The following is a 23,263-nucleotide window of genomic DNA, read 5'->3' on the forward strand; positions in this document are numbered from 1 at the left end:
CTCTGTCTGCCTCTCTGTCTTATTCCTCTTTGTTTCTCTGGGGATGTGTGCAGTTGGGAACATAATAGTTGCTCACAAAAATGAGCTGAATATCATGCACCATTGCAACAGGAGAACTTCAGGGAGCTAACTTTTATTTTTGAAAGGTAAACATTGAGGTATTAACCGCAGAGCAGATTTCCCCACGCCCAATTCCCTTTCAAAACCAATCAGGTTTTCCTCTGAGGGCATCCACCTCTATAGCCACAGGACAATGTAAAAAGCCAGATTACAGTTTCTAGCAGACCTCTCTTTTCAGTGGATGGTTCAGTATTGTCACGTCCCCTGAGAATCAGGAGAGAGAGAGAGAGACAGACAGACAGACAGACAGACACAGACAGAGAGTCAAGGTCCACCTAATTTCTGCCCTTCCTGGGAAACCGTGCCAGGAGGTATATCCAGGGAAAGTGCTGTGTCTGATCTGGGCTTTTGCAACCTTATTTCATAACCCATTTTCTTATCACTGCCTTATGAAGCCAAAGAGAAATAGGTACAAATTGTATTGACAAAATATCACAAGTTGATTTTCCATGGCAAAGGCAAGTATACATTATAAATAGCAAAACAGCTGGCTTGGACCCTGCTGCCGGCCACTCACGCAGTTGAGGGATTTGAATGACATCATAACCCTTGAGAGGGTATTGCTAGCCAGCTGGTGCTATTTAGAAATTTAGAATACACAACAATTAGAGAAAGAAAACGGCACCCTCTCCCCCCACACACACACACACTCCCCACACACGCAGAGGTTCAAGTTATGCAGAAATTATAAACAACAGGAAAATAGCTTGTCCCTCAGGTGCTCTCTCCTGGAGAGTGGGGAAGGTGACGGGCAGCCAGCCTTTAAGAGTGAAGAAAAAGATTTTATTTTTCAGTTGATTTTACAGCTCAGCACCGTCTTTGCCTCTTTTGCTAGCAAAAAGCATGGAGACAATGTTCTGAAAGGAGCCAATCCAAAGCTGCCTGCCCCTTCTGTAGGTTTTAGGATATGAGCTCATTCCCCTCACTTGGCAACTAGGACAAGGGGTCACTCGATCTCCGTCTTCCAACCTAAGTTTACCCGAGTCATTGCAGGGTTAAAATTGTAGGATTTGCTAGAGATGGTCTTTTCCTCCTTTCTTCTTTTTCTTTGGAAAAAAAATTAGAAGCATTTGCTTTAAAATATAAAATTGCTCCCCTATCGCCGTTTAATTGTGGTAAGGTGTATTAGCAGACGTGTGTGTCTTCATGCCTGGTAGAAAGTTAATCAGAGAACAAATTCTTATTTTCTATGGCAGCATAAGTATTTTCATGTCTGCTAACCCTGTCACTAACACACATTCTTTTAAGGGAAAAAAAATGCTTCTGTGCTCTAGTTTTAAAATGCAAAGGTATGATGTTATTTGTCACTATGCCCAAAAAAGTCCTTACTCAATAACTTTGCCAGAAGAGGGAGAGAGAGAGAAGGCAAATGTTCCCCCAGCTGTTTCCTGTCTCAGTGTCTGTGTTTTGTAGATAAATGTGAGGATTTTCTCTAAATCCCTCTTCTGTTTGCTAAATCTCACTGTCACTGCTAAATTCAGAGCAGATAGAGCCTGCGCGGTGAAATAAAGTCCCTCAAAATTGAAATGTGACATTGCTCTCAACATCTCCCATCTCTCTGGATTTCTTTTTGCCTCATTATTCCTGCTCACCAATTCATTTCCAGACTTTGTACTTCAGAAGCAATGGGAAAAATCAGCAGTCTTCCAACTCAATTATTTAAGTGCTGCTTTTGTGATTTCTTGAAGGTAAATATTTCTTACTCTTTGAAGTCATGGGGGAATTTTATTTAAATTGTGTGCCGTTTTTTTTTTTTTTTTTTTTCTTCTGCCTAGAACTGTTATTCACTTTAGAATTTTCATTGTTTGGGAACTGGGAGATATTTATAAATTGCTGAATATGCAATTCTGTGGGATCTGAGAAAATAGCTCCGGGAGATGGATGCATTTGCACAGATAACTGTATGAGTAGAAACTATTGCAAGGTACTTATGCTAAATCCTCCACTTCTGCAGGGCTTTGGTGGTGTCATTTTGGAAGATTCCTTTAAATCCTGCCTATGGCTAAGGGCTATAGAGCATCCATAGGAACTTTGGGATTTTTTCTTTCTTTTGCAGGTGCAGATGTTTTATTTTTAAGACCGTGTGAGTGTCTGTGTGTGTGTGTGTGTGTGTATGGGGGAGAGAGAGAGAGAGAGAGAGAGAGAGAGAGAGAGAGAGAGGGAGAGAAGGGGAGATTTGTCAGGACTTTACAAGGCATGCCACAGACGGAGAGCTATATTTTAGATGATATTAAAGCTTTTAAATATGATCTTTAAAGCTAAAGACCCGGAACTCTCTGCACTTATGCCCAGAGAGTCAAAGTTAGAGTGAAGTTTAATTTGCTCTTTGGAAAAAGAACTCCGTGACAGTGCTTGCTTACCTTTCATAGTCACATAATTTAAACAAACGCATACTGGATATGGAAAGCAGAAACTTTCTAGCAGCTGCTAGTCTGACTTTTTTCTTTTGAAGAGGATTTCCCCGGGTGAAGTTTGGACCCCGGGGTTTTGTGTTGTAAAGCTCGGATTTTTATGCTCGGGGTTGTAAAGTCTCTTTAGGTGAACTTGGCTGCTGTAGTCGGGTGCACCGGCTTCTCGGCTTCTCAGCTTCTCGTTTCTGATCACTGGCTCTGATTCAAGTTTCCATTCTCAGCAAAATTATATCCTCCAAGACTTGCGTTTTTCAATTTGCAAGCACTTTCAAGCCGCTGTCACTGGCTCCTCAGAGGCAATTGCCGGAGGGCTCAATTCATAAAAGGTCCAGCTACTCAGTGAAGCCGGTTTTTTTTTTTTTTTTTTAACTGCTTTCAAATGCTCCACCAGGAGGACTTTTCTTAGTCTAGTAAGTGGCTCAGGAGTGAAGGAGATACCCTTGTCAGGCACCTGATTCTGCTGTCCCCGAGATGCCAGCACACCCGGGGCCACGTTTTTCTTTTACAAGAAATGAAGTCAGTGTACATATACACTGTGTGGTCTGGCAGCCGGGGGTTTTTTGATGTCCCTACGTAAAGGATGATCAAAGAGGCTGTGGAATGTGATCCCTGCATTACTTACAAGTTTGGAAAATTGTCTCCAAATGAACTTTTCCTGCTGTGCATGTTGAACATTTCAGAAGGGGAGCTAGCCCTTGTTAACCCTTTCATGTGCTTGCTGCAGGAAGTGGCCAGAGAAAGCTCCGTGGTCTTTCAAATGTAATTAAGAGAATAAAGGCATCCTGCCCCGAGGCAGAACTCAGGAGCTGCTGGTACTTAAGAGTCTCAAGGTCTTTCCCAGTGACAGAGCCAAGAGGAAGGGAGCAGGAGCAGACTGGGGCTCAGGTCACAACTGGGGCAGCTACAAGAGGCATGCAATGGCGATTGGTGGCTTGATGGGGGGTAGGTTGACTGGGATCCCAGCTGTGTGATTTGTTCATTGTTTGAATGGACAAAAGACAGTTTACCCAGGCTCACAGCATACCTGCCTGGGTGTCCAAATGTAACTAGATGCTTTCACAAACCCCACCCACCTCGCAGCACGTGTTTTTAAGTCTTCAGTGTTCTATTCACATCAGCCTCATAATACCCACCCTGACCTGCTGTAAAAGACCTGGAACATACAAAAAAAAACCGATTACACCTACAGTGAGTATTTTCTTATGACTATTGCCCTCACATTTTACTGGGCATTTTCATGGGAGGCCAGACATCTGGAATCCATTGATCTTCCATTTATTTAAGATAAAAAGAAAGGTTTTTGAAAATGTGGAGTTGTGAATGACTTCTAAGTAAGAAATTTTTGAAAATTTTTTGGTTTTTTCTCTTCTGTTTCGGGTTATTCCCTCTTTGCTCTCTCTCATGGGCTTCCCTTTCTATTTGTTGCTTTTACGGTTGGCAAAATAAAAGGCCAAGGGAATGATGAACATATGGGGCCACTTGTTTAAAACTTTCAACTCCTCAGCAAGTTCATTATTGTTTTCTGTTTTGGGAACATAATGTGATAAATTTTCTGATTCTCTGTGGGTGTGCTGTGCTGGACTGTTTTGTGAACTAAAGGAAAATGCACTAAAGGTTCTACCTCATCCTAGAACTATTAAGTACTGATATTTATCTGAGAATACAACTTGGAGGGGAAAAAAATGAAAAAAAAAAAACACAACATTAAAAAAAACTATTATTATTATTTTTTAAAAATTTCTGTGCTGGGGATTGAACCCAGTGCCTGGTGGATGCTGAGCAAGTGCTCTACCACTGAGCTATACCCCAGCCCTAAAAGAATCTTGAGTTTTTGATTGCTAGAGATTTACATGTATTGTTGGATTTAGAAGTGTGATACCAGAAATAACAATTAAAAATACAGTTTTGACATCTAATGAAGTGCCAAATTGACTAAGGATATAAGGTGAGTCATTTCCCCCTGGATTTCACAAAAAAAAATTGAAAGAACTTGAAGGCATTTATAGCTGCAGGTGCTTGGTCTTCAAACAGTGTCAGAAACTGAACAAAGAAGGGAGGGTAGAGAAAGGTTTATAGAATAATACTTTCTAGAACTGGCCTATCACCAGAGCATGGAGATACATTTTGTAAGATCAGTTACAGTTTGTTCTTTTACAAAGAGCCATGAAGTCCAGTTAGGTTAGATTTGTTGAGGTTGCCATTGGAATTACTGAAGTTAGGACTGGATGGTGATCTGCTTCCAGCCTTCCCAATGGCTCTAACTCTGTGGGGATGGAAGGTTTCCCTGCAGAGGTCATACTGAGAAAAGGGAACAAATGTTGGGTTTTTACCTCCTGCTCTATTTCATGTCCATTCATCATGATGATTTGAAAATAGAGGATGTTTTTCATCTGTAGCTATTTTATAAGCATTAACTAAATATTTACCTTATGTTAACAAGAATCAGGGGTTTGCCTCACTACCCTCCACCCACCCCACTTGCCGGCTGAAGGTCTGGCCACAAAATTGGAAATCTTAATTAGAATGATGGAGCAAACATTGCCACTGGTGCAGAACCATCTGGTTGAGAGTTCAGGGAGGACAAGGAGGGTGGTCAGAAAATAAATGACCTGAGTCCTTTTCTCCCAAACTGAATGGACCTGCCCTTACTGTGAGGTCTAATATATATATATATATATATATATATATATATATATATATATATATATATATATATATATATATATCTCCAGCATAACCCCACAACCCTTTTAAGGGTAAAGGGTCCCTCACTTAACATTCTATGGTGGCTCCTTCCAGTGCAGCTGACAGTAGAGGTATCTGGGACAGGTGGAGCTATTCACTTTGGGACCCTTCCTGGAAGAAACCACAAGTATTTGTGACAGAAATAACAATGTGGGAAGTGTGGCTCAATGGTCACCTTATCCCTTTTCTACTTTGCAGAATGAGGACAGAGACTTGAGTCACAAGAATCCTGCTTTTTTCCAGGGCTGCCATTTAGCTGTCTATCACTGACAAAGTCATGAAACCAGGGGGCCCTCCTTAGATTTTACTGTAAAATGGATACAGTGACACAATAATCCCTCCAAGAGAATTCAGGTGACTAAATAAAAAGACTTATTCAGATTTTAAGCCCCGTGTCCTGTATGTGGAATGGACTCACTACCCATGTTGCCTTGATATTAGATTTGGGGTGGGGGACTTCAGAATGCAGAAAGAGTAGAATTTACTTAGTGTTTGGGCTCAGAAAACAACACCCCAGAATACAGTTCTTGGCACGCTGAGTATTGTAAACTAAAGGGAATTGAAAGGTCTCAAAAGCAAAGTCTCTCTGACCTTCCTCTGACCTTCTTTTACCTGTTCTTTATTCTCCCCCAAGTCAGACCATGGAAACTAGAAAAACTCTTCCCCCAAACCTGGAAATAAAGTTCTAACCTCCCCACCTCCCATCCCCCGATGGGGAGGAGCTGTCCAAAAAGAAACTTTGTGACTTAGGTTATCTGTCAGTACATTCATAGGACCCTTGACCCTATATCCAGGACATAGGAATGGTACACTTAGGGGCAAAGAAGAATCAAGACAGACAAACCTTGCTGGGTTTCCCCATCTCTGGCTGTGAGCACTAAGTCCTACCTTTTGCACAATCATATTTCTACCCAGCAATTCATACTTCATTTAACCAAAGTATAAAAGACAGTTTTCCTTGAGCCTTTGGGTCTTGCTTCTGTGACCTCCATGTTGCATAAAACTTCAACAAAATTAATTCTTTCTTTTGTGAACTGTCTTGAGTTCTAGGGATGTCACCTGTGACTCTTTTGATGAATGAGGGAAAGGATCACACCTTTCTGCCCTGACTTTGGCATGAGTCAATCTCACTTCTAAATCCTTATATTTTTCCTATTTCTGTTCATTGTTTTTCTTCCACTTGTGATTATGTTAACTGGTGATATTCCCCAGGTAAGAAATATCTGTATTCTCCTCCACCTTCGTTTCTCTCCCTCTCTTTCAAAGAAACTATAAAATTATATAACAATATGTAGAATTTTTACAAGTCCTTTTTTGGCCACAGTAAATTCTTCTTAATCAGTAGCTGAGGAATGATGTTCTGGTTCATTTCACATTCTGGTTAATAATTCATGGATGGCCAACTTTCAGAGAATTTGAATTAATAAAACATATTTGGCCACACATCCCTGCTGAGCACAATTTAACCTTTGATAATGCAAAAGTTTTGCCTGATCTCAAAGTGGTGTGGAATCCCACTATAGCATCTTTCTTCTACAGAGTAAATGTTTGCAGATCTCTTATCTTAATTGCAATAGAAACCCATGGACAAGGGCTTCAGAAGGATTTCTCCAAGGATCTGGTAGCAAGGGGACTAAGTGCAGGTCATCACCTACAGGTCCTAGGTGTCAGGACCTGTAGGGGTCCATCACGCATTTTTTGTTGCACTTCTGGGCAAAGTGGTTCTGATTAATGAGGGCAGTGGAATGATGGGAATCAATGTGCTCTACCTGGACCCCACTCCCCTTTCAAGGATCAGGGAGAAAAACCTGACCACCTTCTGTTTCTTCGGCAGGTAAAGATGCACACCATGTCTTCTTCACACCTCTTCTACCTGGCCCTCTGCTTGCTCACCTTCACCAGCTCAGCCACAGCTGGACCAGAGACGCTCTGTGGTGCTGAGCTGGTGGACGCGCTTCAGTTCGTGTGTGGAGACAGGGGCTTCTATTTCAGTAAGTAGTCCTCCCTCTCCTCCTGCTGCTCAAAGTCTGAAGTATATGGCTCTGTGGATTTACAACCACAGGGAGTGTGTGAATAACTGAATGACTGCCCGTGGCTGGCAGTCTTCCTAGGCCTCCAAGATCCCTTTACCTTAAAGTAAGCAGGCTGTTTCAGCGGGGTTTTGGCAATTTTTGCAGAGTTAGGGTGGAACTTTCTGCCTTAACAATTTGTCTTTAACGATTTCCTATGGAGCCTTCCTTCATCTATTATGGTCTACTGTCATTCTTCTATTTATTCCAGAGAATAGGATAAAATGGCCCTAGCATAGTTAAGATCTTGTTTTGAAGACCTGTGGGTGCACATATAAACATACAGAAGATATATAGGTCTGTTTAAAGTACTAGGTGACTTGAAGGGAAATAGTAAGGACCCTCCATTCGTGTGGGTTTAGGAAAAGAACTATAGGGGCATATCCTAGGTGTCTCATGCAATATGAAATCACTGTGAACAGGCAGAAGGTGACCTTTGCTCAAAGACAGGTTTGCAAATACACAGGAGGCTTCCTCTAAATGCAAACTGAAATGTCATACCAGTTTGCCCTCTATGCCAAGTGACCTTGATTTTTTTTTTCTGTCATGGCTATTTCTTGGCACAACTCTTCCCTGGTACTTCCTAATGATAGCTCCATCTGGAAAAGGGTCTTTAATGAATGCAGAATCAGTTATCTTATAAGTAGGTCTCAGACAATTAGAAAGTTGACAGTCGTTAAAAAGTAGACAGCTGAGTCAATGTCTGCAAATAATAAACACAAAAGTCAATGGTACCTAAGGGAACTGATCACTTAAAAGATCTACCCCAAATGCATCTATCTCACTGTATATTACAAGACAGGGAAAGACTTAAAGCCAGATGCTCACTCTGCATAATTATTTGGAATTTTAGAGAGTTCCAGGAAACGGAGCATGAGTCATTCTCAAAGGTTGATATCACTCCAAGTGTAGACAGCTTACCTCAGTTACCCACTAAGCTTTGAATAGCTCCTGTGATGACTCACACGCTTGAAGCCTTTCTCATCTCCTTCCCAAATGTCGGCCTTTCTCTAGACAGGTGTGTGTGTGTGTGTGTGTGTGTGTAAAACTGGGGGAAGGGGTGGGTAGCACTCCAATCTGGAGCTGGGTAGAGGAAGTGGGAAGAAGGAGGCTGATATGGACACTTGTACTTACCATGGCTTTGGCAAAAAATGACAGAGAATCAGAAGTGCTTTCTACTGTCTGGGCCATTTCCCATTAAGTGCTTTCCACCAGTATTTGAATTGAGTGAATTTATTTATTTTTCTGGCAATAAAGCAATTCTTTCCAATTTTCTGCTGCAAGGCCAAATGAATAAGTTCACTGGGAGGTGCTTTTCCAATGGCAGACTTGTTATAACTTTAGAACATCCAATGGAAGGTAAACATCGGACAACACAGCGACCCAACAATGGGTTGAAATTATTCAATAATTTGCTGCTACTGATCTGTATTTGTTTAAGAAAATAATTAGTTCTCTTTATGCCCAAGAGGATTTTTTTTCCTTGATAATCCATGCTTGCAATTTCCTTTCATCCAGTTCACTAAGTAATTGCCAAGTCTCTGAGTGCCCTCCGTTACATGCCAGGTTCTGATGCTCACTAGGGAAGGTCTGTGTGGATGTGTGGAAAGTAGATCCTTCTTCACCTATGAATGTTTGCATCAGAAGATGAAAATGCAAAGAATAGCTTAGTCCTAAGTAACTGTGATCCTTATGTATGTTCACACAGACACCTAAAGGTGACTATGTTGAAAAAACCAACCTCAAGTCTGAAAGCTTTCTTTTATTCTGTCACACAGTGACCATATTTTAGGGTATGTTTTAAAATTATGTTTTAATCACTTAAAAGAGAGAAAGTTACTTATTGCAACTCTGTGTGTTTAAAGTATGGCTAGAATGTGGCTTTATAAATTGTGTTATTATCAATCCTGTCATTAAGAGCATATATTTCATATGCTCTGCCTTATAGAATTCCTGATATAGGTTAATCACCTGCCTGACATAGTTCCTTATGCACAAAAGTATTCTCGTTAGCTTCTTTGTCTAAGAGATGTGTGTCAGATTCTATACCAAGCATGAATCAGATGCCTGAAAATGAATGAGAAATTGGCCTCGTCTTTGAGGGACTCACAGTTTAGTGGGAAGATTTTAAAAAATGTGCACATACATATCATCAGGAGTCATAAGAGAAAAAGAACCTTGGAAGAAGAGACTTTATCTTTGATGCCTTTCCTGAGAATTTTGTCTCATTTTTGCCATCAATTTACCTGGTTCTACCTTATCATGAATAATGTCTTCTCAGTGGGCTACTTGTTGCAAAAGACCGTGTTTATTTACCCTTGAATTCCATTGTCTAGTTCAATGCCTCACTGATAAGACAGTTGCTTATATCTGATTCTTGAAAGGTTGGGACTGAATACAATTGATTCAGTCTGAATCTAATGAAATTATTTCTTTGGAATTTTAGTCCTAAGAGCCATCAGAACTTAGGCTTGGTTGTCGAGTACTTTGAACAATACTTCTTACCTCAAATGTTTACCCAGTTATTTAATAAACTGCTTTTCTTTCTCCCAATTGTTTATAACGTATATATCCTAACAAGGACTTAGAGGCTGCATTTTGGTCATCCCTGGGCTACATTGACGGTCTGTTTTGTGTCTGAGCCAATTATTTTTACAGGAATTAACTGTTGTCAACAAATTTTATTGAGTTTCCTTTTCATTCCCTGAGATTTACTGTGTGTGGAGAAGTCGGCTCTAAGCATTTACAGTCTTTGAAATACTTTTTAGAGGAAAGCATTCTTCCATACTTCTATCCCCTGTGAGTTGACACTTGTTATTTATTGTTCTTTACCCTTACTTTCAAAGTTTCATTGTGGCTGTATCTTTTATTTTAGGCTTCCTCAGCTCTACTTTAGAAGTATGGATTTTTCTTAATGGTGGAAGAGAGTTTCTGATCTTAGTTTGAAATTTAAAAGAAAATTGCCTCCATCTGTCTCTTATTCATTAATACAGAATCTTTAACAAGAAAAGTCTTTAAAATACTACTAGAACCGTTCTGAATAAAAATGTTGGTAATGCTTGTTTTGTATAAATTGACCCAGTATTATGAATGAGCTCACTTTCCCCTTCAAGCCCAAGTTCCAAAGGAGCACAGTAGAAGCAGCCTTCTAGTTTAACCTGTTTTGTGAACATTTATCCCAAGCCTAAGTGGATCAGTCCACCTATAATTAATGTAACATCCCCCAGACATTCTATGAAATGGAAGAGCCGATGAAGAACTAATTACGGATCCTTCCCTATACATCTTAGTAAGAGGGCCTGTCAATCAGCCTTTTGCTCTCAGGGTCCTGTGTGGAAAATGGTGGCATCATGGAGGTAAAGCACACTGAGCCAGAGATGGCTATTACCTTTGCAGACTAAAGAAGCCCTCGCCATGGGTGGCTCATTATAGCCTCCTTTTACACAGAACACAGCAATAGCTGAAATGAAGTGGGAGAAGTTAAGCTTGCCACAGAAGTCATTTTTGACAGCCACAGTGATGAGCCATTTTAGCATGCTGCTTAGGAGCTGGTGGAATTTTTCTTCTTGAAGATATTTTAAAAATGGAAGGGCAACCAACCATCTTGGATGGTTTCAATTAAGAGCAAGCGAAAGAAAGAGAGTTTCTGGGGTCCTTTTTAGTTTTAAGAGTCTATAAACAGTCCCTTAAATAAACTGTATATGCTATACCTCGGGCAGTCTGGGAAAAAGGAGAAGTAAATCAATTAGAAAAGAAAGTTGGATACCCTTTCAGCTATTCCAGATTTATGGCTTTTGTAAAACATACTTCGAATGCACAGTTATTAAGAACAGGTCTGAATAAACGAAAGACATTCTTCATGTGTTAAAACATACTGTTTCTAAAGAGTTTAAGTGAAACTTTGCAATTAACTTTCATTGTTATTGATTGCATAAACCTTCCTAGATTTCAGTTATTATTATTAACTCAAGCGTCTTTCCTTTGATATATAGTGTTCAGAAAACTTCTCCCAGACCTGCCATTCATTAGTTGTATGACTTTGGCAGGCATTTAAACTTCCTGGGCTGAAATGTCCTTGTTCATAAAACAAAGGGATTTTGTTGAGGTAAATGACTTCTACTAACATTAACAGATTTGTATTCTAGGTTGTAATCAGCAAGGTTCTATTCAGGGAAGGACAATCTTGGATTTAAGTAGTGACCAAAGAGCATTATCTTCTTTAGATAGTTTCTGTTTGTCCCCAAAGATAGGAGATACCACCCACTTAGAGAAAAAGGAGTCACCTTCTTTGTTTTAAGTTGGGCCTCAACCCCTTAGAGATGAAACAGAAATTCAGACATGGCCAAGTACTATCAGATCATCTACTCCAAAGAGTACATACCTTATGAAAACACACTGCCATTTTTCTTTGTTAGGAAGCATGACCTGAAGATTCTCATCTTTGCATTTTCTCATTTTCTTAGCTGTGAGGACAAATTAATAGGCTCCTTTTTAGCTGTGTTTTATTAAGTTAGAGGAGACAAGGATCTAATAGGCTTCTGAACTTCCACCAAAAGCCTTTCCCCAGTCTATGGATACTACCTTTCCAATGGAAGAAGAGAATGTACAATTTGGAGCATTCAGATGTACATTCACCGACTTTCAGCATTATTTTAAAGCAGACTGGATTTGAACTGTGCTTTTTGCATTCCTTTGCTTGATACCCCTGAGACTTCCAGGCATGCATTTGTGTGACTACTGGTCAAAATTAGGGGTACAACCACTAGCCATGGAAAAGCTATTCTCTTTGAAATAAGTTGGTACATGTGGAGTTTGACCTTATGGTCCTGGACTCATTAATACCACAATGTTTATAGGCCACAGATATTATCAAAGAAAAGCACTGGGTTTTTATATTGGCCCCAAAAGCTTGTTACTACTCTTTAAATATATTCAGGAAGATGAGTCTATATAACTAGGAAAAGAATGGTTTCTGCACAAAATTTAAAAATAATTTGCATCTTGATTGATATGTTAATGCTCTTTAAGGCCATCTTCTACCTGATGGAAAATTATAAACAGGAGAGTGAGGGGTTCAAGACCAAGATTGGGGCCTCTATGCCAGGTGTCCAGGGTTTGAACCCCAGCTCTGCAACTTACTTGGCAGGTGACTTTAAGAAATTTACTTAACCTCCATGTTTCTCAATATCATCATCTCTAAAATGGGACAATCTTACAGAGGTGGTATTAGGATTAAATGAATTAATGGATGAGAATATGTTAATTTAGAATACCTACTGACATATAGCAACCCACACATCTTAGCTATTACACTTATTTATTCTCTTCTGGGATCCATTGCAGAATCTATTGCAAAGGTTGAGATATCTGAAGAGTCCAATTAATTATGCACTTATTTTCTCTCCTTCGAGAAGCTGATTAAAACTGTTAGTAACAATTATTTAAGGAGGATCCGTACTAGTAACAAGAAGAATGACCATATGTTTGTCTAGTACATTTACTGTTTGAAAAATCCAATTGTCTGGGTCCTCTCATGATCTATATGTGAGATCATGTTTAAAACAGATCATTGCTTCTCTGGGCAAATAAGATATGTGAAGTACAGAGATTCGGTGACTTACCCTACTGGATAGGTCCAGAACTACAACCAGGTTTTCTTGTCTCCAAGATGTGTATTCATATGGTCGTTTACATTGTTTAGAAGCCCAAAGTGTAGTAGCAGAGGGAGATGTTTCCAAAATCTCAGTCCTCTTCCAAGAAATAAGAAGCAGGAATCCTGGTGTGACTCAGTTGATTTTGAACATTTCCTTGAAGGAGATAACCACGTAATGACCCTACATTTTACCTTCAGGAAAAAAAAAATGGAGACAATACTAATAAGAATTTCTCGGGTTGCAAAAGAAAAGTCTTCTTTGATCAGAGTCTCCTGCTGTGTAAAAGACTTCACAGGTCCCTACTCAGGCAGGACACTGCCACTCCTCTGTGGTCACCAGTGTGATCTAGGGAGCCTCTCCTCTAGCCAACTCAAGTTTTTTTCTTCCTCTGCCAGCAAATCTCAAGTGCTTCATTTCTTGCAGCTATTAGCTTTGTTGGTTTTTCTTGAAGAACTTTCAATGAGGGCTATTTAGTTGGACCAAGCATCTCTCTTGGGGTACTATGAAAGTGGTAGTGACTATGAGGTACCATGAGCCAGAGAGCCAGGCAGGAAGAGACTTCCCAACCTGACCAGGGTAAGAGCTGTGGGAATAGCCAGGAGGTTTGGAGGCAAGACCTCCACCTGGGTAGTATAACTCAACCAGTTGTTTGAGACCATTGGTATTGGAATGTCTCATATCTTCTGGAACTTGTAGGGTACGCATTTGGGATCCCAAAGAGGGTTTTGGCATTATGTGGATTCAGTGGGCTTCCAAATGCCTTGTCTAGACATGCCAGCATCCCTCAGGGGCTCCATGAAAGACGACCTCTGCTCTCCATCATCTTCCTTGATTACACAGCCCACCACAAGGAATCAGACACACTGAAAAAACAGGCGCAAGATCTCTCTCAAGGAGATTTCTCATTGTTCTCAATAACAGGCTGCAAAGGTTTTGCTCTTTTATGCAGCCAGACATTTTTGACAGTGGTGGTGGCAAAAAGTCATTTTTGCACTGAGCTGCTACCCTGGCAAAGGTCTATCCTACACCTCTTCATGAAATATCAACAAGCTCTTCCATCCTAAAGAATTACTTTGGGTTGCCTGGAAAGTTCAAACCCTTATTAGCTGTTAGACTAAGGAGATGACAACACAGCATTTTGTTTGTCTTTATCTATATGTGAGATCATGTTTAAAACATAGCAAAGAGCTGTTATTTGACGTGCAATTCCCTGACTGCAGTAAGCTGTGTGCCTATTTAATGCATTGTTTAGTCTCACATTGGCTAAAGCCACTTAAAGAAGCACTTGGCAAGCTCTAGGCTTTCATTCTTGGCATAGCTGCCCCTCTTACTTTTTCACTGAACCTTAAATACCAAGAAAAACCCTTCACTTACTTTATATCTGGAATGTTGCTTTATGTAATTCACCAGAACCTTTGCACGTGGCCCTCTAAATTTGTCCTAAGGTAATTAATGTCTTTGCAATATTTGACCAGCAGAAACACAGATACAAAGAGAAATTGTGCAACCAGCAGAGACCACACAGTCTTTTAAATTAAAACCTTTTGCTTTAAATGCTAAGGCATTCTGCAGGAATAAGAGTTTCCATTCAAAAAAAAAAAAGTCATGCTGAAACCCCTGAAGAGACACCCAAGAACCTCATTATTGATTAAGTATACATCTTCCTATTCCTTCTTAAAACTACCTGATTGTTGAAAGGAAGCAAAATTGAAGATTGCCCTAAGCTTGGAGGCCCCCGAAAAATAATTTTTGTCAAACACTTAGACCCAGAGAGAAATGACATGTCCAAGGTCACATAGCTAATTAGTGCCAGAAGTAGAAGGAGATTCTGCTTTCTGATCCCAGTGCAGTAGTCCTCCTTTGGCAGTAATTAACCATGTGTGTGTCAAAGTGATCTGGTAAATTAACAAGACCAGGAGAGCCTCCAATCAAGTTTATGCAAATGAGCACAGATATCAGTGGATCTTTCATTCCAATTAACTCACCAGAGACTTAATTAACACTTTGGTTCCCTACTTATCTCCTACATATAGGATAGACAAAACTTTTTCAAATGTACTTTGGGCATTTCAAGTCCACTTAAGGTCATAATTTAGACTATTATTGTATATTGTATTATTCTGACTCTCTGGTCACTCTCTCCAATGTCAACTTTGGGAGAAGTGCCTTGGAATGACTTAGCAAAGCTGTGTTCCTGGAAAATCTGAAAAAGTCTGACGAGTTGTTGGATCAGCCTTTTTTTTTTTTTTTTCTGGAGATTTCTCTGATGGTCTCAGGCCAAAAGAAATTTACACCTGATTTTTTTTTTCAAAATCCCAAGCAAATACTCTATAAATTCTGATTTTCTTCTTTCATTTGTGGCCTTTGTGAGGTATTAGAAAGGCTGTTTGAGGAACCTTTTGAAACTCTGAAAATCTGTCAGTCTATGACAGAATTGTCAGACAATTCTGTGAGCGTTTCTGGGAAGATGGCACTACCTCTGTACCATTTACCCTGATGAAATGGGTCTTTCATCAGAAGCGAGTGATGTAGAAAGTCTGTGCTGAGCCAACCCACAGGCAGCCAACTCCTGATTATCTGTGAAACTAGGGAAAGGAGCACAGGAGTTAGAATCCTGGATTTAACTGCTGTGAAGCCTCTGTCGGTTTCTCTTCTCTGTCCTCTCTGCCCCCTGCCCAACCCCTTTATGACACCAAGTGACACATTTTTAAATCCTGCTCCAATCTTATAATCCTCACTCAGTTTTCCAACCACACCGCTGGCAACATGGTTTTCAACCTCAGTGTTATTCATGTTTGGGGCCAGATCATTGATTATTGAAGGAGGGGATTGTCCTAAGCATTATAGGATGCTCAGCAACAACCTGGGCTTCTAGATACCAAATTGTGATGACCCAAAATATCTTTAGACATTGCTCAGGGTCTTCTCTGTGGGCAAAATGACCTCTAGTTAAAAAGTACTGGGCTGGGCATGGTGGCGGCATGCCTGTAACCCCAGCAGCTCAGGAGTCTGAGGCAGGAGGATCATGAGTTCAATGCCAACTTCAGCAAAATTGAGGTGCTAAGTAATTCAGTGAGACCCTGTCTCTAAATAAAATAGAAAATAGGGCTGGGGATGTGGCTCAGTGATGGAGTGCCCCTGAGTTCAATCCCCAGTATCCCCCCCCCAAAAAAATGTACTGGACTAGACAAGTCTTCAAAAGTGAAAATAACACCCCACCTAGCAAGGCTACCCTTGTGGGGGAGTCACTGATTAATCCTGAGTTAGTGTCCAGTTGCCCGGAGTAAGCAATGAGAGGAGTCACTGGGGTTTTGAAAACTACTCTCTGAAAATAAAAAGCTCTTTCTATAGGCTATTGAAAAAGTATTTGCAGGCTTTCATTTCTGCCTTATAGTTATGGAACTCATTTATTTTAGCAAAGCCTTGTGCTTAGAAGTTTGATTGTGACCACCTGGAGAAAATGAAAAAGAAGCTGTTTATCTTTGACCTCGATATTTGTGGCTGTTCCCTTCTTAGTCTCACAAGAAACAAACTCTCAATTCCTCACCAGTTAAAAAACCTAGTTCGAAGGTAGTAGCCATCATTTTTCTCTTCCTTCATTCTTTCTTTCCTCTCTGAACGGCATCACGTGAACTTAATTATTACCTAGAAACAGTCAACAGTTCCATGTTCAGGCCTGACTCAATTTCCCTACCAAATAGCTCTGTGATCTTGGAGGAGTCACTTAACATCCTCCAGCTTTACATTCCTTGTCATAAAATGGGGATAAAAATGTTATTGTTCTGAGATTCAAGTCCAGAAGGATTTTGGAAACTGAAAGGGCTATCCTAATATGTCCCTATTGATATCCAAGTACGTCACTTTACCTTATCTCCCTTCTCATGTTCCACCAATGAGTTCAATGGTTCAGCTTCTATAAAACCTTATGCAAGAATTATAGTCCAGAGAAGTTAATATGGCAGTGCATTTTTCAAACTTTTTAATTAAAAAGAAAAGCATGTAGGTACCTTGTAGTCACATACCACTATGCATTTAGGCTGCCCAAGAGTTAATTAATGACTTTGAGAATGCTCACTCAGTATTGCTCTTTATTTCCTCTTATTGAAAGAAGCAGAAAAAAGATGGGGTCTATCACATTACCACACAAAGCTTGCTTAGAGAATTTGTCCCCAATGAGGTGGTTAGGTAGTCTCTGAGGTATCACACTTAGGCAAACGATTTCCATTCTCCCAAGTCAGCTATTGGAGATTTTTGCTTAGCCTCCGAAAACTGTTCAGCAGAGGGAATACACTCCTAATCCGAGAAGTATCTTTACACTCTCAAGTTGCACATCTAAACTGCTTGCTTATCATTATCCAACTTGGGGGAATCAAATTTTTTTTTGTTTGTTTGAGCATGCCTTTTGTCAAATCAAAATTGTGAGTTTCATCACCCTATGGACCAGTGACTAAATAGTCCTTTCCTCTCAGGAACCTCACATCCAGGGGATCCCAGAGATAAGATTTGATGTAGTAAAGACATGTTTGAATTACACAGTCAAATACTGGTTACTTTTGCAGTGAGTTCTCATTATGTTTTATTTTGAGCTCTTCAGTAAAAGCAGAGACAAATTTTAGCAGGTTTTTTTTTTTTCCCTGTCCTTTATAGCACCCAGTGTGCAGCACTTAATACTTGATTTGATATTTAAAAAGTCATACCAAAAGCTATTTTCCTTTTTCAGTCCCCAGAATAAACCCTAGGAGTTTCCATTTGTTACTATCATCATTACTTATGGCATTGTGATTGAAGGAATAGAAAAATCTACAAATCTATTTGAGGAATAACCTTTTGGGGATCCATTCAATGCTGTCATACTTAAAACTCCCATCTCAAGAGTGAACTTATTCTAGTCTGGACCCTCACTAATAGGTTCCAGATGAGAACCTCTACTCAATTTCTCTTTCTTATACCATTTGAATTATTTAAAAGGATTTGTGGAAGGCAAGACATGCAACAAAGGGGACATCCCTGGAAAATATGTCCCAAGGGGGTGGCACAGCTGGAGCATCAACCCTTGGAGAACACCATAAATAGTTTCTATTGCCAAAGCAGATTGAAGAACTGGAAATCTAGAAAGAACCACATAGAACAATCTGATCCATGGAACTGAGATCTAGAGAAAATACAATGTGCATGAGGTCTTAAAGCATACTGTCTGGGGGAACCAGGACTACAATTCATTCAACTCAGAGAGCTTTCCCACAGCTAGGTATATTAAACTTAACCTTTATAAACTCCTGTAAAGGTGGTCCAGACACTCAGAATGAACTGCTATGGCACATTCTACTGGTGTAATGCATCAGAATAATCTTTGAAAATTCAAGCCCTTAACTATTCATTAAAAAATTTCCCAGTTCCTGTCTCCCATTGGATAATATTATTAAGTCTCTTTATCCCAAATCTCATCAACTGGACTTACAGGATTATGGATCTTCCTAAACCCTAGTAGTTTGATAGACTGGGAGCTAAAAAAGAAAAAAAAAAGAGCTAATTCCTTTTTATAGTTAATTTTAATTTGAAGTCTAGTTAATGCATTTTGTATTGCTGGCTAATTTAGAAGATACCCCAAACAAAAGGTATTGTCAATGAGTTTTCTCTGTTTCCACACATTCCCGACTTGCTAGTCTTCCATGAAGGTCTTCCATGAAGAAGCTTAAATTTTCCTACGTATTTTGAGTTTTATGTTTCTTTCCATTAAAGTTTCCAGCCGTTCATAGACATATTTAGTTTGGCAGAAGGTAGTGGTGAGTCATGGAATGAAGAAATTCGAAGGCAAAGCTACTGAAAATGGATCTAATTTCTTTTTAGGGTAATTTGGGAGCAAGCAATTGATAATTTGTCTAATTTTTTCTGGTTTCATCAGCTGCCACACTGCCAAATATTTGTTCCATATGGATGCTTTGTTATTCCTGAAACACATAATAAATTTCAGCTGCAACTATATCTAATATGGTCAAAGGGTAAGACTATTGTTGGCTCATTGTCTCATTGTTTTTGGCTGGACACCCTCAATCAATGGCTATTGAGTGAAAAAACAGGATCAAATTGAAACCATCTTCAGCATGTTCCTTCCTATGGATCCAACCACATTACTGTGAGTTTGTCATGCACCGCAAATGTTCCCTATTAGAGGCATGATGATGTTTCGGTGTAAATGCCACTGCCAGTTCATTGTGTTCACCTTATAATTTCACTCTCTCAATTGTGGTGTAGAGATGTTTTTGGCCCCCCCAAAGATCCCTTATTTTCTGCCTGTTCTTGCCTCCCAGTATTGAACAGACACTTGAGGATCAACTCTGAGAAGTTCAATGACATGCTCATACCTTGGGTATCATTTCAGGCTTCCCCTAAGATAGACAATCTGTGGGCACTAAGTCAGATGAATCATAAGACTTGTAAAAGGGGTCAGCCACAGATCCAGCTGACACTTCTGGAGATTATTAATACTGGTGCCTTGCATGTACTTAGGGAAATCTCCCTTCCCAGATAAGCCAGTCAAGGGTACAGAGCTTACATGATGTGTAAGCTAAAGGACTTGTTTTTGACTGATTCTGAGACAGTCATTTGGCCACTTAGAGTCTTAAAGTCACTCAGGGGATTATTGGTTTCAATATAAATGGTTTGATCCCCTCTACCACCACTACCACCACATAAAAAATAACCACAATCATAAAGAATAGGGATGTCTACTTCTTAGAAGAAACAAGATTTGATTGGTGTCTATAGAAAGTGTTTTGTGTCAGGGAACAATTCCTTGTAATCAGTGGATTTGGTTTGATTGACACATGTTCTAAAGACACATGCCAATGTTGCTTAGTGTGTGAAGTTTGAAAATCATGGCTTTAGTCAAAAATTCTATCACTAAATAACTTGGCATATTTATTGATTACTCCTCTGGATCTCAAAACTTGTTGCCATTGGAATATACTACTCAAAGCAACTTGAGAGCTTATTAGAAATGCAGAATCAGGAGCTCCAAGATCTCAGGACAAGTCAACCAAACCTGCCATTTTAACTAGATACCCAGGGACTGCACATGCATTAGGATCTGAACCTTAGACTAAGAATAATTGGTGACACTCATCTGATAAGAGAGAAAAGAAAAAATAATCAGAGTTCACCTTCCACTGAAGATAAAATCAATAATGGGGTCATACCCACTTGTGGTCAATATATAAACAATATATAAGGTGATTTATCTTTATCAAGTCCCCATTCCTTTAAGTCAGTGGAGCCATTCTTCAGAGGAGGCATAGAAGTGCTCCAAGGATAACCCCATGGCCTGACTTTCTGTGAATTGGAAATTGGAACTCCTAATTGCTGTAGCCACAATTTCCAAACCTCACTGTGGCCAGGAACTGAGCTCCAGTACTTAAGATTTTGCCAATTGCTTTTTCAATAGTTTTTTTTTTCCAAGAATAGCCAAATGAGAGTAATGTGTGAGTGTGTGTGTGTGTGTGTGTGTGTGTGTGTGTGTAAATAAAATATGTTTTCTAAATGCAGTGAGTTGACAAATGTGTTTTACTCATATCACATTGCTTCCTTTGTCATGCTTAGCCAGGTTCTAATATTATTTCTTATGAGTCAGAGTTGATTAGTACCCTTAGGGCACCTATTAGGATTTAGGAGAAATGATTTTAAGATGAGAAAAGTATATTTCTGTCACCTATTGGGAGGTGAAGGATAAATTTGGAAACTGCTTTTCAAAGAGAGATAGCTGGCTTCCAGCCTTTGCTACACCTGTTTTAGAATGTGACAGGTCCCCCCATCTGGGTCCACTAATGGAGGACCAGGATGTGCTTCTTCTTCACGAGGACCTTATCCTACAACAGAGTAGGTAACTTGAGTCAGTTTGTAACTTGTATTCTTTGAAGTGACACTAGGAAAAAAAAAAGGAAGGCTTTGAATTGGACAGTTTGAAAATCATGGCTTTAATCAAAATTCTATCACTAAATAACTTGGCATATTTATTGATCACTCCTATGGATCTCAAAACTTGTTGCCATTGGAATGATGATACTAAGATGTAATAAGACATCCCACCTCTAAAAAGTGATCCCTTTCCCCAATTTTCCAGGAAAAAGAAATAAGTCATCAATATAATTTTTTGCATTTTTTACATATGTTTTCCTGGAACTTTAAGTATTTGCCACCTCATGATTATATTCAAATCTGAGATAAGGTGGTATTGGGCTTTGATAAAGATTACATATTTGATTTGTTTAAACTTAGTTCACATTATTTTGACACAATAATATCCCTGACTCCTTGGCACTCTCCCTACTGAATGAATGTGGACACAAAATAATCTCTAAGACCTTTTCTAGAATGAATATTTAATGTGGTTTCATGGGAATCTATAAAATTCCCTTACAAATCCAACTGTGTGTGGAGTTTATTGTTTGCTTCTTTGTAAGCATTCTCTTCTCAGCACTTTTTCTCAGGGCTTTAGCAAAAGGTATGGCAATAAGATTATAGCAACCGTAGAATCATCAGCTGAGCACCTGCTCTGAACTAAGTACCCAAGAGAAGACAAAACCATGCCTTCAAAGAGGTTTCACTTAGTGCACAAGGCCACTTAAATATCAGTGGTACACCCCAAGTTAAGTGAGATGGAGATATTCCTTCCCTCCATCACATTAGTCTCCACCATTGCTAGCCCTCTACACAAATGATGAAAGACACCACAATCTAAACCCCAGTATGGACAGGAGGGAATAAAGCACAACCCCTTTGCTGGTGGAGTTGTTTTCTAGAGCAGATGGCACACAGTGGTGCAGGCCCCACCCCACCCTGCCTGAATCCAGCCCAAGTCATGATTTTTTGGTTCATTCTATGTGTGTGTGTGTGGTTTTTTTTTTTTTCTGATTTTCAGAATTAAAAAACTCAAGTGATTTTAAGTAGAAACAAAGATTAACAGTTTCTCTTGAAAAAAAAAATGGGGGGGGGGTACAATCTACCATGGCTGGGCTTACCTTCCTGAATGCCAGCCAGAAAAACTGGAGGCTTCCATGTGGGGGGTATGCAGGCTTCAAAGTGTGTGGGGGGTGCACCTACCTTTCTAGTTTTAGCATATTTTGAGCCATGCCTCTCTGCCTCAGACATGCAAGATCTCTTTGAATATTAACTGTCTACCCTTATCCTTATTCACTTCTACATGGCATTTATTGACTCTATACTGTCACCCAGCACTAGGCTAACCACAGCTGGTTCATATGAATGAGACACAAACCTCATCTTAATAGAATTTCATGACTCTCCTCAGACATACCAAGGGTACAGCTCAGCTAGAATTTAAAAGACAGTAAGTTCTCCTGGTGAAGGAAGATCCCAGATCTGAAAAGCTGAACATTCAATAATTTAGAGATCACAAAGAGATATTTCTTCAAGAGCAAGTGGACTTTTTTTTTTTCCAGTGACCTTTCAAAGCAGGAAAGGCTAGGTTCCCAGCCAATGCAATGGATGATTTACGCAATCACCCAGAGTGTTTAGGACAGTGGAGACCATCAAACCCAACTCTTTAGACAAAGCAAGCTGTAGCATTATAGTTTGTTTTGCACCAAGATCCAGAACAGCTGTTACCAATTCGCTAGAAGATTACACATGTGTCCCTCTTTCCAGTCCCACCACTATTTAGGTCCTCCTCATCACTCACCAAAACTATTGCAACAGCCTCCTCAGTGATCGCTGTGTCCAATCTTGCTTGACACCAGCCATCCCACCCATGAGATTAATCTTTCTAAAAAACAGTCCTAATCACTTTATTCCTTTTCTAAACAACTTCCAGTGACCATCCATGGCTAAATAAATTGAGTCCAAACTTCCTAATTTGACAGCAAGGCATTTTATGGAAGACCTCTATCTGACTTTCCAATTGTGTTTCCTAATGTTTCCCTACAGCAGAGCTCGCAAACTGGCAGTCTGTAAGTCATATCCAGTCTTCACAAGTATTTTGTTTGGCAAATACAGTGTTTTTATGAAAATGTGAATTATTTGCCAATATTTACTAAATGACTCTTCCCTTCATATTGGCACATGCCTGATGCTTTACCAAAGCCCCCACCATTTTCTATTATTTTCTTCTGGCCCACTTCACTTCCTTATAATGACTCGTGTCAGTCATAGAGTTACTCAATCAATTCCTCATTGAGTTTACAACTGCCCCCTGCATATTCCGACGTGGAACCCTGATGACTGACTACCGCATATTTTATTTTCCTGGACT

The 23,263-nt window shown here is 39.8% G+C and overlaps 1 protein-coding gene and 1 long non-coding RNA gene across 2 annotated transcripts in view; one reads left to right on the forward strand and one right to left on the reverse strand.

The window, feature by feature from the left end:
* The window catches only part of LOC139705173 (uncharacterized), a 413,615-nt gene that overhangs the window by 213,674 nt on the left and 176,678 nt on the right, over positions 1 to 23,263 (reverse strand). The window contains exons 2-3 of the long non-coding RNA XR_011707043.1: positions 12,967 to 13,190; positions 11,727 to 11,808 (exon numbers count right to left, since the gene is read on the reverse strand). This is a non-coding gene — a long non-coding RNA (uncharacterized lncRNA). The remainder of the gene's footprint in view (positions 1 to 11,726; positions 11,809 to 12,966; positions 13,191 to 23,263) is intronic.
* The window catches only part of Igf1 (insulin like growth factor 1), a 73,682-nt gene continuing 51,876 nt past the window's right edge, over positions 1,458 to 23,263 (forward strand). Inside the window, exons 1-2 of the mRNA XM_027929150.2 lie at positions 1,458 to 1,808; positions 7,111 to 7,267. Of these exons, the coding sequence (XP_027784951.1) occupies positions 1,746 to 1,808; positions 7,111 to 7,267 (220 nt within the window). The 5' untranslated portion in view covers positions 1,458 to 1,745. The remainder of the gene's footprint in view (positions 1,809 to 7,110; positions 7,268 to 23,263) is intronic.

This window comes from Marmota flaviventris, chromosome 3 (genome assembly GCF_047511675.1).
Source record: "Marmota flaviventris isolate mMarFla1 chromosome 3, mMarFla1.hap1, whole genome shotgun sequence".
NCBI lineage: Eukaryota > Metazoa > Chordata > Mammalia > Rodentia > Sciuridae > Marmota > Marmota flaviventris.